The sequence below is a fragment of the Nuphar pumila genome, chromosome 10 (assembly GCF_984573655.1).
Source record: "Nuphar pumila chromosome 10, dmNupPumi1.hap1.1, whole genome shotgun sequence".
NCBI lineage: Eukaryota > Viridiplantae > Streptophyta > Magnoliopsida > Nymphaeales > Nymphaeaceae > Nuphar > Nuphar pumila.
Window position 1 is genome coordinate 7181926 of NC_143258.1, and position 18370 is coordinate 7200295.

An 18370-nucleotide genomic window follows, 5' to 3' on the forward strand; every position below is an offset into this window, starting at 1 on the left:
CCAACGGTCCACTTACACTTATGTAAACAGAAATTTAAATCCAAATACTTAAAATCAATAAAAACAATATTCTTTATGAATAATGGATTTTGAAAACATTTGAAATGAACTTTCATCTGATTTTCAATGCCAAATAACACATATTTTAATCAACTCAAAGACAACAAAATAACACCAAAGTGATTCAAAAAGATTAGCTAATCACTTTTGAGGCAGTTTAACAAATTTGATCATTTCTCAAAATAATTTCAAAAAAAAATATAGTTTAGCCGATGTCTGATGGCTTTTCAAAACAATTTTAAAGAACCAGTTTAACTCAAATATGATGGCTTTTCAAAACAATTTAAATAAACTAGGTCCCTTCATAAAACTTGTGTTTGAGAGTTTACAAACCCCTGAGGCAACTTCATATAAATCTATTCATCTAGATCACCATTCAAGAAGGCATTATTTACATCTAGTTGACACAAGTTCTATTGTCACACTGTAGCTACCGCAAGCAAAGTCCTTATAGTGGTCTTGTGAGTCACTCGTACAAAGGTTTCCACAAAATCAATTTCAAATTGTTGATTGTAGGCCTTTGCCACTAATCTTGCCTTATATATCTTAATTGATCCATCTGCCCTTGTCTTTATCTTAAAACCCACTTTCTCCAAACAATATTTTTTTCAATTGGTAGCTTTACCAACTCTCATGCACACATCCTCTCTAGTGCATTCATCTGCTTAGACATTACCTTTGTCACTCCTCTTTAAAGTTGTCTCTAAATAGGACTCAAGCTCAACATATGAATGAATCAATGCCAAAAGTGCATGATGTCAAGGAGAAAAAAACTCATAAGACACACCTCAGGAGGGGACGAAGGAGGAGAGCACGAAGTGGAAGGTGACACCAAGGTTAAGTGATATGGTTAAGCTAAAGAAGAAATTGGATCAGGATTGACCTCTATATTTTATACTTCCTCTGATCCCACTTGATCCAAAAATAGAATCTCAACAATATTTTCAAGTCTTCTAGAATAGGTTTGTCCAAACCTATTGCCTCTTAAATGGACTTGCTTCCCCTAAATGGACTTGCACGACTCATCCCCTACCCGCCACCCCCCGATGCTGACACCCCTCCTCTGTCCCGACGACGGCAACGACGACGACCTCCTCTCCTCTTTCGATGGCGATGAAGGTACGTCTCTCTCTCTCTCCTCTTGTCTTTCTTCTTCGTCCTTCTCCACCTCCTCCTCCCTTTATTCTTTTTCTTCCTTCTCCTCCTCCTGTCTTTCTTTTTCTTCCTTCTCCTCTTCCCTTCAACGCCTCCTCCTTTCTTTCTTATTCTTTCTTCTTCTTTCTTCTTCGTAGGCGCAAGGGTCAAACCCAAGCCTACTGGGTTCGGCTATGGTGAACCGGAGCCTGGGTTCAGCAGAACTGAACCAAGGCCTACTGGGTTCAGCTCTGGTGAACCCAGGCTTGGGTTCATAAGAATCGAACCCAAGCCTACTGGGTTCGGCAGAATCGAACCCTGAACGGTTGGGTTCAGCCAAATCGTACCCAAGCCTGGGTTCAGCTTTAGTGAACCTAGGCCTACTCCAAAAAGGCTCCCATCGTCCTAGACATTGTGTAGGATATACTTTTGGTATGCAATAATGCAATGTTTGCTTCTTTTATTAGTACAAATTACTTCTTTTTTGCTTGACTTGTTTGATTATTCCATGTTTTCTTAATTCATTTAGCGTAGCCATAATATATTCAGGTTGATTTAATTGTAGTGTTATTTTTTATTGATGATGAATAGAAATTGTTGATTGTTAATTTGATTTATTGCATGAATTTATGCATGATGGATTTATTATATGATAATTGTTTTTATTTCATTAGTGTCAACTTAAAAATGTTAAAAATTATATATATATATATATACACACACACACCCGCACCCAAGTTTTTTTAAAGTGTTGCACCTGTATCCGCACCCGCACCTATGTGACATAGCTTTTAGCTTATTCAAAGCACTCAAGTTTGGAGTCTTCTTCTGCACCTCTCCTCCTCAAGTACGTCATAATTCTAAAGTCTCTAGTCCTCCCAATCGCTATGTGTCTTATGATTCTCTCTCCTTAACATCGTGCTTTCCTTGCTTTGATTTATATCTATGTCGAGTCTGATTACTATACAGAGGCAGCTTCAAAAGAAGAGTGGCAGCAAGCAATGGCCGAAAAGTTGGAAGCTCTTGAAAGAATGCAAGCTTGGGATCTTGTATATCTCATGCCTGACCAAAACGCACTAGGATGCAATTGGGTATAAAAGATTAAAATAAAGACATATGGGCCTATTGAGATATATAAAGCCAGATTGGTGGCAAGAGTTACAGCCAGCAATTTGGAATTGATTTTGCCGAGACTTTTGCCCTAGTGGCTCATATGACAACTATAAGGACTTTGCTTGCAGTTGCTACAATTCGTCATTGGAACCTTTATAAGTTAGATGTGAAAAATGCTTTCTTGAAAGAGGTTTACATGGAATTTCCTTAATGGTATTCAAACTCTCAAGGACGAGTATATTGGTTAAAGAGTGCTCTATATGGACTCAAACAAGCACCTCGTGCATGGTTTGAGAAGTTTAGCAATACAGTAAAGTCCTTTGGATTTGAGCAGAGTTATCTTTACCTTGCTTTGTTGGTGTTGTCTTCTAAATGTAGAAAATGTATTTTGCTTTTATATGTTGATGATATGATCATCACAAGAGATAATGTGCAGAAAATTGTCAACACCAAAAAAAGACTGGCTACTGTATTTGAGACGAAGGATCCGGGAAATTGGAAGTACTTCCTGAATTTGAAAGTTGCAATAGATCTTGTGTTAAAGGCTAGATTAAGAGATGACTCTAGAAGAGTTGCCACTCCAATGGAGGCAAATGCCAAGTTGAGATCTAAAGATGGTGAGAAACTGAAAGTTCCAGTTAGCTTGTGGGTAGCTTGATATACTTGACTATCATTAAACCTGACATCACATATGTAGTCCATGCAATCAGCCAGTTTATGAGTGCACCCACCTCAGTCCACCTTGCAGTTGAGGCTGAGTACAGAGCCATGGTGCAGGTTACCTGTAGAAATTTATTTAGATAAGATCGCTTCTTAGAGAGCTTTAATCTTAATCATGTACACCCACTTGCAGCCTTAGTTGTCAAAGGTGGCAGTGCCTAGGCTGTGAGCCCCTAAAAATAGTAGGTGGGACCTAGGCAGACTGGTCGGTACCCCAATTAAAAAAAAAATCAAAATACACAAAATATGTAAACAAACTGCTAAAATTAATAACAAACATGTACACAAAATAAAATCAATCAGCAATAAGCAATAAACAAACACACGTCATCGAACATTGTAAAGCAATTATATTAAATAACCTGCTCAAAAATTAAGAATAAATGAACAATTGAATAAACAAACCAAACAACTAACAATGTGAATAAACAATAAATAAAAAATAAAACCGAGAGAGGCAGAGAGAGAGAGAGAGGAGTGTATCTTATTCTTCTTGCTCCAACAAACCGAGAGAGAGAGAGAGACGTTCTTTCCCTTTTTATACCTCCCCTTTGGCATCGTTGATCAAGTGGTCAACCAAGTCAAAAAATGAACAAAAATAGGCTTTAAGCCTAGGTGGTGCCTAGGCGACGCCTAGGCAGTAAAGTGGCCCCACCGCCCAAACCCAAAAGCCCAGGCAATGGGGCTGTGCCTAGGCACTCCCTTTGACAACTAAGTTTGTTGCCAACTAAATTTTTTCTTCTGGTAACTAGACCAACTCTAAGACCTTCGTTCTCTCCAATGCACTCAACTCCTCATTCATAACTTATTGCCGCTCAGGCTGCATAACGGTTTCAGCATAAGATTTAGGTTCGTGATACGAATGAATCAACACTTTAAAAGCTTGGCGAGTGACAGAAAAAGAATCATAAGATATACAATGTGCAGGATGAGTACACCTACATGCCCTGAAGAGGAGGTGGATCCATTGCATATACATCTAGATCGACCTGAGGAACACCGAGACTTTGCTAAGGGGAAGTCATTAACCCTAAGGTTCTCCTATAAGTTATAATCTCATTCTCGTCTTTTTCAGGACTCTCTAGGAAAAGAACCAAGAAAGAAAAGGAGGGTTTAGCATCCTTGACTTACGATGTAGTTATATAATGTCATATGATCTACAAACTCCACACGTCTAGATAAACAAAGCCTTTTTCCTACAAGGTCACAACATCGATAACCCTTTTAAGCTTCAAGATACCCTATAAAGCAATATTTCAATCCTAGGAGACAAATTATTTCTCTGCTAAGGTGGGATCAGAACAAAACAAAGTATTTCCAAACACCTTTAGAGACTCATAAGGTAGTTTTTCATCAGATGGCTTCCTAAATGATACTTTTCTAAGAACACTTGAAGGCATCGATTTATCAAATACTCTGTAACTCCAAAAGGCAGCCTAGAATTCCTTAGGCAATCCATTCCTAAACAAGACTCAATCTGTGTCTGTTCTTTCTTTCAGCAATGCCATTTTGCTCTGGACTATAGAGACATGATGTTTTATGCAATATTTCATTTTCACACAAATATTCCTCCACATTATGCCTAATGTATTCTCTCCCTAAATCTGAACAAAGAGTCTTCAACTTAGCTGCAAATTGAGTCTTAACAAAAACATAAAATCTTTTAAAATCATCTGAGCATTTCATTTTTATTTATAATAAAATAAATCCATCAATAAAGGTTACAAAATATGACAATCAGCCTCTTGACATAATAGGAAAAGGTCTTCAAACATCAGAATGAACGAGATCAAACGAACTAGTAGACTCAACTTCTCTATACCCAAAAGGGAGAGCACGACCCTTAGTTTAACCTACAGCACTCACAATACCTAAACTCATAGGTACTCCATATTTACATTTTGTAAGAACCCTAGAAGACAAAATATATTGCAACTTACAATTAGACATTTAACCCAACCGATGGTGACACAAAACTGAAGACTGAAATTGCAGCACCCAAGCTGGTCTCAAAAGCACCCTGTGATCTCTAGTCCAAATAATCCAAGAAGTAAAGGTGACCTAGCCTATGCCCAATCATAGCCTTCCTCCCTGACTACCAGATCTTGCATAAAGCAACAGTCAAGAGTAAAGAAAACATCACATTCATGCTTAGTAATTTGGCCAACAAAAATTAGATTCATGACAACATAAAGAGCTAGGTAAACTTCAAAAATATTAAATTTTCCATCAAGGTTGGAAGCAGAGGAGATAGACTAAACTATAGAAATGCTCATAAAAAGGATCCGTCTGCATTACAAAAGACACCATACCATAGTCTTACAGTTGTTGCATCTCTAAAATAGAAGTCCTGAATGGACTTATTTCCTAGCCTCATCATTCAGCTAGTAATGCCTTGCCCAAGTCTCTTGCTTGTAGACCTGTTTCAAGTATCCCCAATTGGCCTTTTGAAATTTGGCAAGGCAATCCTCTGTATTGGCCAAACACTAGTAAGTCTAGTATCATCCAAGAAGCCAAGTGCATTTCCTTTGATCACTACAATCATAAAATTTATGAATAGTTGGTCCTATCTAGCTTCACCGTAATAGGTTAAATAGGTTCCACTTTCTTCACACTCCCCTCAACCCCCAACTACAGTATTCGAGAGCTGCATAAATAGAAAAATATTCTGTTCTTGAATGCCATTGCAGTAGTATGAAAGTTCAAGCCAAGGTTACCAAAAAACACACTACCAATAGAGTGACGATACTGATGAGAATGTAAGAAACACCAACTATCACAAATGTTAAAACAAACTTAACCAGCTAGCACGATTTATGTCTCTGAAGAGGATTACCACCAAACACCACGATAGCTAATAAACCAATTGATGCATCAAAACCTCGTAAATACAGATTACCGCCAGAAATAGGGTCTCAATACTTCCACAAATCATCAAACTACTACCAAAAATTAGTATCAACAGTTTCCTTAGGTAAAAACGACCCAATAACATCCAATCTGGGCCAACAAACACTGTTGATTGGATCAGTATCAACAGTTTTCACAAAGCTAGACATTGTTCACTGCCACATCCAGAAATTCAAAGAAAATTCACCACAAATCCAAATTACATCCGACTGCAAAAAAAATTTACTCACATGTCTTATAAAATCAACTACCAGCAAACCCCTACCTCAATCGAATGAAATCTCACCAATCGTACAGACGTCCACAGTGAGACAGACAACTCGAGGCAGGAATGAGCAGACAGAATGATGCCTTCTCAAAATCACCCTCACAACAGTCACTTGGTTTGAATATGGCTCTGATACAATATCAAACTCGAAAGAGAAGAACAAAAGAGAGAAGGTGAGGAGATTGCTCAATGAGGCTTCATTCTAGCGAAATGATCAGAGATACAACGTATAGGGGTCGACCCCCTTTCCTTCACTACTAACACACTTTTGGACCAAATGGCACCCTAACTTTGACTACTACAACAAGAATGATAAAATAAAAAATCACTCTTACATAAAAATAGAAATACATAAGTGGGTATTACCCATACTAGTGATACACAATATTATATTCATTAACAAATAAGAGATTTATGAAATTTTTAAATGCCCCTAAAATGGTTAAGTCTTAAACATTTATCTGCCTCTAAATGGGATAAGATAGCACCTCTTTTTATTGTTTACTCTTCAAGAATACCAGTTTTACTATTCTTCAATTTATGGTCAAAGAAACACCATCAACATTTCTGGAAAAGAGCTAAGGAACAGCATTACATTTTTTCCTCCTTTTATGAGTAAAATTTCCATAATTTTCGTTACAGGCTGCAAGAAGCAATATCTCTTGCCTTTAGTGGCATCTAACAAACAAAAAAGAATCCTAAATTGCAGCATAAGCAAGTATAATAGCCCCTTTTTGGACAAGAAACTTGTAACATCAGACTAAGAATCAAAAGCAGCAAGACTGTCTAAAACAATGAAAAAATGAATAGTTTGAAGAGTAATAGCACTAAGAAAAGCTGAAACCGCAAAAGAAAAGAGTCACTTACTGAACAGCCAACTCCCTAGTTGGAGTAAGAACAAGCACTCTAATAGCTAATACACGCTTGGGACGGAAAAGCAACCTCTCCAACACTGGCAAACTAAAAGCTGCTGTCTATTGATCAAACAAGAGCATATACCAAAATGAGAACAGGGTCTCATAATGTCCCACCATATAACAGCCAAGCAAGAAAATTTGATGTAAGATTATGCAATTAATACCTTTCCAGAACCAGTTATGGCACTTCCACAAATGTCTCGTCCAGTTAAAGCCAACGGTATGCATGCAGCCTGCAGCAGCCAGGAATACAATAAGAAAACAAAAAATTTCACCTACGGAATGTGTGTTTTTCACTTGACAGAATAATTAGGTATAGAAAAAAGAAAATGATTCAAAGGACAAATCTTTCATTGCCCATAATTGAAATTATAACTACAAGTAGGGGTGTCAACTGGCCTGGTTTACCCGGACCCGACCCAAACCACACCCTACAGGGTCCGGGTATGGTGATAAATAAGAAGACCTGAGTCCGGACCCGAAGGTCCGATTAATACATGGACCAGGGTATGGTTTGTGAAATTTTATACCAGACCCAGGCCCGACCCGAGTTCCGATTAAGACTCGTAATTTTTCAATGTAAAAATGATTAAAAAAATATGGTTTTACAGGGTTTGGTTCATGTAGTTCTTGTTGGGTCCGGGTATGGTTTTTCTTATAGTAAACCCGATTAGGTATGGACCAAGGTTTCCAAATTAGAAAGCGGAAGCGGGAAACGAGACGGGAAGCGGAAGCGAGAAGCGATGCATTTTAAAATGTATAGGAAGTGGGAAGAGATGAATAATCAAAAGCAATATAATAATTGAATGGGAATAGAAATGAAATACAAATAAAAGTGACTATATTCTTAAATTTCATGATTTTTTAGTGTAAGAATTAATTTGAAAGCCTTGCTTCTCATTGGCCTTCAAGTGAGCTGGCCTCACATGGGAGCTAATAAGAGCAAAAGGCTCTTATCTTCTTCCTTTAAAAGAGAACCCAAAAACATGGTAGAGGTCTTTACTACTTTTTCTGAAAAATTGAGAACAAAATTCTGGAATGGTCATGAACTGAACTTGTGAGTTTGAGAGAGGTACTTGAACCGTAAGCTTGAGAGGAGTTGTGAGAGCTCGAGTGTGAAGAGAGTGAAGGACACCTCTTCCTTCTTCAACGTGTTCTGCATTTGACGTTTAACAAGAGTAGCGTCCAGCTTGTGGAGCTACTGTGCATTGCCCTGTTCGTGGTTGTTGAACCATGAAAATCAGCTGGTGGTTGTTGTACATTGAATCGTGGTTGCTGAACCGTGAGAATCGGTTGGTGTTTGCTGAATATTGAACCGTGTTGTTAAGCCAACAGGTAGCATCCACCATGAACGTACCTGTTCGTAGGTGTTGAACCAGCAGGACTATGTGTGAAGTAAATTGCCGAAGAGTTCACTTGGTGGCAGAACCATTCCCCCTGCCGTTTGGAATTTTCAAGTTTGAAATTTATATTTGATTTCATGGTATTTGTTGGATTGTTTGGACTGAACTGAAACTTGTTTGATGTGCTGTTTGTAACTTGTTTGTGCGAAAATCTGTTCGTGGTATTGAATTGAATTTTCTGTTTAGAACCATCTGTTTGTATCTTGTTTGTAAAATTGTTGTTCAATTATATCGTGCTTGATAAAATAGTTTGGACTGAATCAAATCGGGTTTGAAGTGTAGTTTGAAATCTGATATCACTGCATCTAGTCATTATTGATCAGAAATCGATCATATCCTTTTTTTTAATGAGCTGACAGCTGTCACACAGACTCATTAAAAAGGCCGCCGCACCCGCGTCAACGTGATGAGACGCGAGTGCAGGTGCAGTCAAATACCACTAGGTGCGGTCATCCTGCATCTATGGTTATATTTGTCCAATATGGACTCAATCAACTTTGACTGAGTCCATTTTGGCGCAATTTTAAAAAAAAAAAGGTCCAAAGGCGGTGACAGTGAGGTGAAATAGATCTCTCTCTCTCTCTCTCTCTCTCTCTCTCTCTCTCTCTCTCTCTCTCTCTCTCTCTCTCTCTCTCTCTCTCTCTCTCTCTCTTAGCATTTTTAAGTTTGCAAGCAAGCCGATTGGAATTGTATAGTGAAGATAGTATTCCATGTGGAATTTTGGAAGGACTATATTGTGTTGAAAGTGTGGAAGAAAGTAGATAGAATGAGAGGCCAGGTATACCATACTTGCATGACGATATATGAACAAAGCAAAAGAACATACGATAGACAACTTCAATGTCAAGAAAAAATATTATGAGCCAGCTTGAATGATATAAGAGATAGACTGACCAGCTGCAACAATACATTCATGTTGTTGCCTATTACTTGAGCCCCTCTATTATATTATTCTCCACATATGTAGAGGATAAGGAAGTGAAGAAGGGCATCCTGAATATCATTGAGACTAATAACAAAAGAAGAAATGCAAGTCATTCATATGGAGTTAAACAGGTATACCCAAAGCAAGAGGGACTTTGGAAGGAAAAATGCAATCCATTTGCATAACTTGATTGTAGCCAAGTCACTTATGAATTATAATGTTTTATTTTCTTTTCTGGTTCAGATCAAAAGTGGAATAAGTTTGGTGAAGATGCTCCCACATTGTCTATATTTGCTCAGTGTATATTAAGCCAAGGATGTAGTGCTAGTTGGTGCAAGAGAAATTGGAGTTGTTTTGTGCACCGACATAAAGACAAGGAACGGGCTCGAGCACTCAAGATTGAATGATCGTGTCTTTGTCGCCTACATCATGAGATTAAATTATTAAAATAAAGGTAACATTAAGATATATGTTAGAATTTGATTTATAGAATCTTTGGCTTTTATATTGGTACAGATAGTAATATCAATGTTGTAAGTATTGGTGTGATACATATCGCCAGCCTTGGCGAGATTTTAAAAGTCTCAAAAGTTACTTTTTGGGTTTGGGGTTTTAAAGGCCTCCTTAGGGCCAATTTTTTCACTTCTGTAGACGTCAATAGAGGTGAACCCACACACCCTAGGAAGCTTCAAAGCATTGTAGGCTCGGTTGTTGCGCAAGGGACAAGGCATTTGCGATTTTCTTGTGTAAGAATGCATTTTCACCTATTTTTCACTCAAGAAAGTGAGATACCTCACTCAAAAAAGTAATTCTATTGAAGTAACAACACAAACTTACCAAAATATAACACATAAAGAAGCTTGTGAGTATGATAAACAACAAAACTTATCATAAATTTGCATCAGCGTCTGAATTATAGGGAAGAACAGGATCGAGGTAGTCCATGTTGAGAGTATGCAAATCATGTTCTCCCTCCAAGTCAAAATCTTCTGGATTTGCATCTCAATACTTGGATGGTCCACAACTACATCAACTTAGTATCTAACTTCAAACTTTGAATACAAAAGGAAAAAGGTACCTATACTGATCTTTGGTGCGGCGAGAAATTAATCGTAGATTAGAGTGAACATAAACCAAATCCTCTGCTCTTTTACTAGTGAGTTTGTTTCTTTTAATGTTGTGAATTTGAGCATATGTACTCTAATTTCTTGCACAACAAGATGATGTAGCAGGTTGGGATAACAATTTCATTGCAAGACGTAGCAAATTTGGTCTCTGATCCAAATGTTGCCCACCAATTAAGGGGATCTTCCTCGTTCCTTGCCATGAGTGTTGTTAAAGAATCAAATCTCCCAGTAGAAAACTTTTCAAACTCACTATTTACAACCTCAAACATATGAGGATCATTAAAAAGTCTTTCCAAACATATCATTTTGTTCCTTAATATCTCAATTATTCATTTGGAGAAACACGACCAACACAAGATGTCAACCATTTTTTTGCATAATATTTTGGATTGAGAGAGTGTGCCATGCAATGCAAAGGTGTATTGCTTTTATCTCATCTTCTCACTAAAATTGAATGTACATGACTGTAAAATTCTGAATTATCAAGTGCAACATCTTTCTTCTCATGTTTAAAAATGATACTTTGAACTTTTTCAATCATATTGTCCCACATTTTATAAATTCTATCAAACATGGGTACATTTCTGTCAACTTATTTCAACATTTCCCAAATAGGCTCTGTAAATTTAATAAAATATGTAATTTTATCCCACCAAAAATCATCACAGATGCATTTTTTGATAGCTTGAGCCTTAACATCATCTTCAGTACCATAAAAATCTCAATCTTTATCAGCCACCATCATCAACAATGCATTATTGAGTTGCTTAATTCTTTTCATCATAACAATGAAAGAAGCAAAATGAGTTTCAGCAACTTTCAGTAACTTGAGATCAAAATGCCTATTAAATATAGAAAGGGCATCATGATGGTTTACAACAAAATTTCTAATATTTCGAACATCATGCTCTATTTCCTCAATCCATAAATACATTTCATGGGAATGTGCATCATCTTTTGATGGATTGCATATACTCTTAAGTGTCAAATTTAAACTGTGTGTTGCACAAGGAGTCCAAAAAATATGTGAATATATATCATCACTTGCCAAATTCATTCTTGCACGACTGCAAACTGGAGCATTGTCAGTAATGATTTGCACCACACTTTCTTCACCAACTTCTTTTATCACTTTGACAAATAATCTCTTTAAATATTCAGCGTCTTTATACTCTCCAGATGCGTCAATAGTCTTCAAAAAGATTGGCCCATTAAGTGAGTAAGCAATGAAGTTTATCAGTGGTCGCCTTTGTATATCAGTTCACCCATCAGAAACAATAGACACTCCATGTCGTTTTCATGTAAAATTTTGGGTCTCTAACAAGTCTTCAATTCTATTTTTTTTCTCTACAAGAACGGCTGTTCTTAGTTTTTCTGAACTAGGAGGCACATAACCACTCAAATTACAATTAGCCAAAGATGTAATCATATCTTTTCATTATAGACTTCTAGCTACATTAAAAGGAATTGAGCTTATAAAAGAATAGACTATTTTTTTTTATCAATTTCTGCTCTTGTCGTGTTTTTGAATGATCATTGTATTGTTTTATTGCCTTCCATCTTTCTTTTCTTCGAAAGCTCTTTTTGTTTATCACTAGCAATAGCAAAAGGCATATTAATCGAATCGCTTCTCATCTCTGCAATTTTATTCTTTTCAGTTTCCTCTTGTTCTTTCTTTAATTGCTTTAACAAGTCTTTGTCAACCCCAGAACATGCCCTAATTCCTTGACCACGAATATGCAAAAGATGTGCTTTCACACGCATATAAGAACTCGTGAAAACAGTCGTACATAGATTACAATGAAACTGCACATTCCCACCACCACCACTTGCTTTTATCCATTTCGTCACAAGCCTCCAAAGTGGTTGAGAAACTTCTAATTCAGGGTTAGAACTTGAACCAACTCTATTGACACTGCCACTAGAACTCGCCATTATATTTGAAAAGTGAAAACTGAAAAGAAAATATGTAAATAAAATAAAGTTAAACACTTCAAAAAAATAGTATCAGGAGCTCCACCCCTCTCACTCTGTGCTGCAGATGTGCGCATCAAGAAGCGCATGTTGCAGCCTGCCAAACCGCATGTCCCTTTGGCAAGATGCACAAGGAACCTTGCAGTTGAGTTGTTAACAACCACGAGTAGGGACACGATTCTGCTGCAGCAAAGGGAAAGCAAACACAGAGACCCCAAAAGGCACCAGCCTGGCAAGAACGAGGCAGGGGGCGAAGCCCCCTACCTGAACACATGTCCGAGGCAGAGGGCATCTCCCGGGCGAAAAATACATCTGAGGCAGGGGAGCCCCCTGTCGGAAAATAAAGTATGGCAGGGGCCTCCGCCCCTTGCCGGAAAAAAAGAACGAGGCAGGTGGCTCCGCCCCTTGCCGAAAAATAAGAACGAGGCAAGGGGCAGCCCCCTGCCTGAAAAAAAGAACGAGGCAGGGGGCAGCCCCCTGCCGAAAAATAAGGAGGAAGGGGAGCCCCCTGCCAGACGAAGAGGAAGAAGAACGGAAGAGGGAGGAGGCATACCTGAGACCGGTGGCTGGGGAAGAGGGTGGATGGTGTCGCCTGCGGCTACGGTCGTCGGGGTGTGGGTCATCGACGTGGCTGCAAAGGATGAAGACCGGACGGCTAGGGGGGATGCAAAGATCGACAGGGTAAGCCCCTCCCCTTATCGTAAGCCCCTCTTTAGGGTTTGGCCCCAACACAGGTAACATTTTGGATCTGGGTCGGTCCGGATCCAAACCCGACCCGGATCCAAAATGAGTTTGAAAATGGACCTTTATAGACTCGATCAAAGTTGACCGAGTCTATAAAGTGGACAGACTCGACACAGGTGCGTTGACCGAGTCCGCCAGGTGTCCGTGTCTGCACCAATGTCGGAGCGTGTCGATGCGGGTGGGTCGCCTCCCTAGCCGAGTCCATGTGACATAGGTTTTTAGTTACTTTTATATGTTAATCTCACATTTTTTAGAATAATCTCATATATTTTAACTTTTGTAGGTTAATCTTATATATTTTCCAGTTATTTCAGTTGTGCAATCAGTTTCTTAGTATATTTTAACTTTTTTTGGTTAATCTCATATATTTTTCGGTTATGTAATCAATTTTTTAGTTACTTTTATATGTTAATCTCATATTTTTTAGAACAATCTCATATATTTTAACTTTTGTTGGTTAATCTCATATATTTTCTAGTTGTGTAATCATCTTCTTAGTATATTTTATCTTTTGTTGGTTAATGTCATATATTTTCCAGTTATGTAATCATTTTTTTAGTTACTTTTATATGTTAATCTCATATTTTTTAGAATAATCTGATATATTTTAACTTTTGTAGGTTAATCTCATATATTTTCCAGTTATTTCAGTTATGTAATCAGTTTCTTAGTATATTTTAACTTTTTTTGGTTAATCTCATATATTTTCCAGTTATATAATCAGTTTTTAGTTACTTTTATATGTTAATCTCATATTTTTTAGTACTTATTTGAGATTTTCTATTTCTTATTGGTTGTTATTTCATCAATAAAGCATTTCTTTATTTATTTGTATTTTTAGATATTTTTTATAATTTTTTAAAGTTTTCAAAAAAAAAACTGAGGCTTACACCTAGCCTCGATTTTTTGTGGAGCGCCTCGCTACGCCTCAACGCTTTTCACAACACTGCTTATGGTATTTGTGGTGATTAGATTTATTAATGGCTCGACGTTCCCCATGTGCTGATGAGCCAATGTGGCGATATTACAAGATTCCTGACGGTCATAGAGGGCATGCGTCTTTGAGATGTAGGTTTTGTCATTTACTGATTCACGGAGGCTTGCACCGCATGAAAGAGTATATCGCAATGGTTGGTGGAAACTCACCTCGTACATTAGCTACAGATGAGGTGCAAGATGAGATACGTGCTAATATAGAATATTTTAGAAATAAGAATATTAGATTAAGAGAGCGAGCGGCACAAGCATTGGCGCATGACTAGGCAGTGGTTGCACCTACACAACCAAATGAAGAGCCAGAAGGCCCATAACAAGATGCCATCTCTAATGCAAAACGTGGGATGTTTGATAGTGAAAATGAATGATGTTGTTTTGTATCTTTTGACACAAATGTAATGAAATCTATATTTAGTTGATTGTGACATGATGACAGACATCTAATGTTTAGTTGAATCATGAATGTTTAATGACAATATCTATGTTTAGTTAATCTTATTGCATAAATATATTTTTTCTTGAATTCTATGATTTTTTTAATTTATTGAAAAATGCTTTTTTTATGATACGATACATTACATTTCTTATTTTGATCCGGGCTGATACAGGATACGATACGCATTGTACAACCTTGGTATTATTTATTAGGGAAATTTTTAAAAACACACGTAAAGTTTTGACAATAATCAAAAGCACACCTAAAGTTTGACATTGTCATAAAGGCACCTAAATTTTTTACGATAAATCAAAAACACATTAAGATCCATTTAACTTGGGTTATCATTAAGTTAAGTTAATAAGTTGAATTTACTGATTTCCCCTTAAAACTATCTTTTTCGCTGTGTTAATGTTTCCCATGCCAGTTCTTTCTCACCGACCATTATTTCCTGCTCACCCAATCTGCATTATCAAAGTTACAACAGCTTTCTACACAAAGGCTAAAAGAAATAAGAGATGGGCGATTGCAGTTTCTGTTCAAGAGAAATGGCAGACAAGAAAAAAAGATCTTGCCATCAAGAACAATAGTATTGATGTTTTTTGGATAGGCAAGCTGGGGTTAGGCAGACCCCCACCAGTTATACAACCCTACCATTGGGTTTTGAACTTGCAAAGTTCCTAACACAAGATGACATGCACTAACTGCTCCTACCAAACAAGCAGAGCCCCGTTGGTACTATTGATGGCAAGAAAAACAATACCGAAAAGAGAAGATAACTCATCCTGTTCATTGCTTATCTTGCCATAACCACCAACAATCCCATGATCAAGATGCAAAAGACTCTCAAAAGGGTTAGACCCCATGCTCTTCTTTGGAGAACAAACAAGGAACATCTATTTATATTAGTGAACAATGCAATACCCAAGAAAGTTTTCTCTGTTTTTGGTTGATACTGTCCCATTGAAAAGGGTTCAATTTTTTTATTCATTGCTCTCTTAACTGATGCCTCCATTATAACTAGATATTAGGAATGACAAACAAGACATAACGTGAAGATTATCATTCTAGAGAGAGAGAGAGAGTAATTTGATGGTAAAATAGTAATCACAATGCACATCTTAACGGCAGCCTTGACGGAATGAAACTCTGGTCCTTTTTAATTAACCACGAAAATACTTAGCTGTATTTTTAACAATATTCAAAACTTAGATGTGTTTTTTTATTATTGCCCAAACTTCAGGCGCATTTTTGAAAATTTTCTTAGTTATTATTATTATTTGAATATTGCAGCCAAATGCAAAAATAATAAAGAAGACACCATAAGAGTTGATATAACCCCATTAGCATTAACAACATCCATATATAGGATAAGTGAGTGGAAGCGGAGCTGGGTGTCCTCAATGATAACGCATACTGGAAGCAACAGAAAGTTGATATGGACGAAGATGGCAGAAGAAGGCAATGATTATGCTAGCCTAGAGCTAAGTGCAGAGGGAGAAGGCAATGACTCAAAGAAGGAAGATCCTTTCTTTTACTATTGTTTTCATCATGATTAACTAATGTAGGTAGATTTGGATGATTTTTCTTTTGTTTTGTTATCTAAAGTGACTCTTTAGTAGTAAGCATTTTGTTTTGTCAGTTGCATGTTTGTTACAATATTCTTTTGTTTTGTTATCTAATGTGACTCTTTAGTAGTAAACATTTAGTTTTGTCAGTTGTATGTTCAATTGTTCACTATGCTTAAAATTTGATTTTCCTCTCTATTGCATTCCATGATTTTTACTAAATTTTTCTGATCTTTTGTGTTTCTTTTGTGATTTTTAAATGGGTTTTTTTGTCTTACAATATGATACATTACAGTATGATACACCCGTATTACTGGCCATTCTTATACAGGTTACAATACACTTTACAACATTGATGTAGCTTATGAGACACACCATTTCTTTGGAAAATATTATGCACAAATTTCTAAGCATGTTCTTTTAAAGTTTTTTCACCACCTGATCAGATTCTAATGCCATACTGATTCCCACCAATCTGATCAGATTCTATTTTCCATAAATCCAATCTGTTAATTAATTGTATTTAAAAAAACTTCTGTCAAACCAGACTAAACAAGTACAGTCTAGTAGGAGATACAACACAAAACCTTACATTGACATCGCTAATTACAGTACCTAAATTTTACACAGCCATATTATTTGAAGTTTGCCAAATATCGCAGCTCATGCATGCACCTAAAACATCTCATCTTCAAGCTACAAACAAGATTCTACGGTATGTAAAAAGAGAGATCTACAAAGGGCCTCATACATGAAAGAATGTAGTCATGCAATCAAACTGGTCCCAATATGACTATAACAGCATATTAGGATTGCCGATTGGGCAACAGGCCCCAAGACTAGGCATTCTTATCTGCCCACTATGTATTTCCGGGGCAAGTTCTGGGTATCATGGAGCTGTAAGAAGCAAACTGTTGCCAGATCGAGTATATAAGTTGATTGTCAAGCCATGGTATTTATGGCTGCAGACATTTCATGGATTAGAAATTCACTCAATCAGCTACATCAAAGTATTGAAAAATCCATGTTACATTGAGACAATAAGAGTGTCATTTTTATATCAATAAATCCCGTCAACAAGAAAGCATATTGAGATCGATAAGCACTATGTGTGAGAAAAGATAAAAGATCAAGAGTTGGAGACACGATTTGTTAGTTCAAGTTGTTGACATCATGACAAAGCCACTATGCACTTCATTACATGATAAACAACAAACTCTCAATGGTCTTAGACCATGCTCAGTATGACAAGGGCTGTGAGAGATGAGGTGAAGGGGCATTTTGGTCAATATATAAGGTGCCGCCTTCATGGGTAGAATTCTAACATGTATTTCATTTGTCCCTTGATTGTTATTTGTTGTAACTTGTAGGCCAATTTATATTGTACTTAATGGGTATCAGATAGTGTAAAAGCTGAGTTTATGTGGTACAAGGAAATGTAGAAATAACTTGTAGTCCAAGGGAACCCCATTCATAAATAAGACTATGAAGCACCAATTGGGAAATCTCTTTGGGCCCTCTTCTTGTAGACATAAGTCATCTCTTACACTTCTTTATCTTCTTTTGCCTCTCCTTCCTCCATTGACAATTGAGGTTCAGAAATCTTTTGCTTAAAGTGGATACTTGTAGCATCCACACCTGAACAAAAACATACTTCTCCCTTAACACAATCCCAACAGCCATTATAACTCCATTCTACATATCTTGAATGATTTTAGTATATCTATATGGCATTCTTTTCTTCCTTAGCACTAACCAAATTAATTGTCATTGTTATTAAAAAAAATAATAATTTATCCCAAATCCTAGCCATTTGACATCCAAAATTTAATAGGTGTACCTTCCAGACCTAATGTTTTTTTTTCTCCATCAAAAATGCTATCAAGAGTTTGAAGAAATATGTGCAATTCCAGCCTTGCCTCATAGAACAGTCAACATGATGTCTTTATGATCCATTTGTACTAGTGAGTCATGGATGTCCTTCATCATAAGGATGAACTGCACCAAAGATACCACCCAAATTAACCATCCAAGGTTCCTTGGATATGTTCCATTGGCAAGTAGAATACAATGTG

The 18370-nt window shown here is 37.1% G+C and overlaps 1 protein-coding gene across 1 annotated transcript in view; it reads right to left on the bottom strand.

Annotated features, from left to right (window-relative positions):
• Window positions 1-18370, bottom strand: part of LOC149823406 (DEA(D/H)-box RNA helicase family protein) — a 107757-nt gene that overhangs the window by 80057 nt on the left and 9330 nt on the right. Inside the window, exons 4-5 of the mRNA XM_090018816.1 lie at window positions 7287-7355; window positions 7073-7179 (exon numbers count right to left, since the gene is read on the bottom strand). Of these exons, the coding sequence (XP_089874942.1) occupies window positions 7073-7179; window positions 7287-7355 (176 nt within the window). The remainder of the gene's footprint in view (window positions 1-7072; window positions 7180-7286; window positions 7356-18370) is intronic.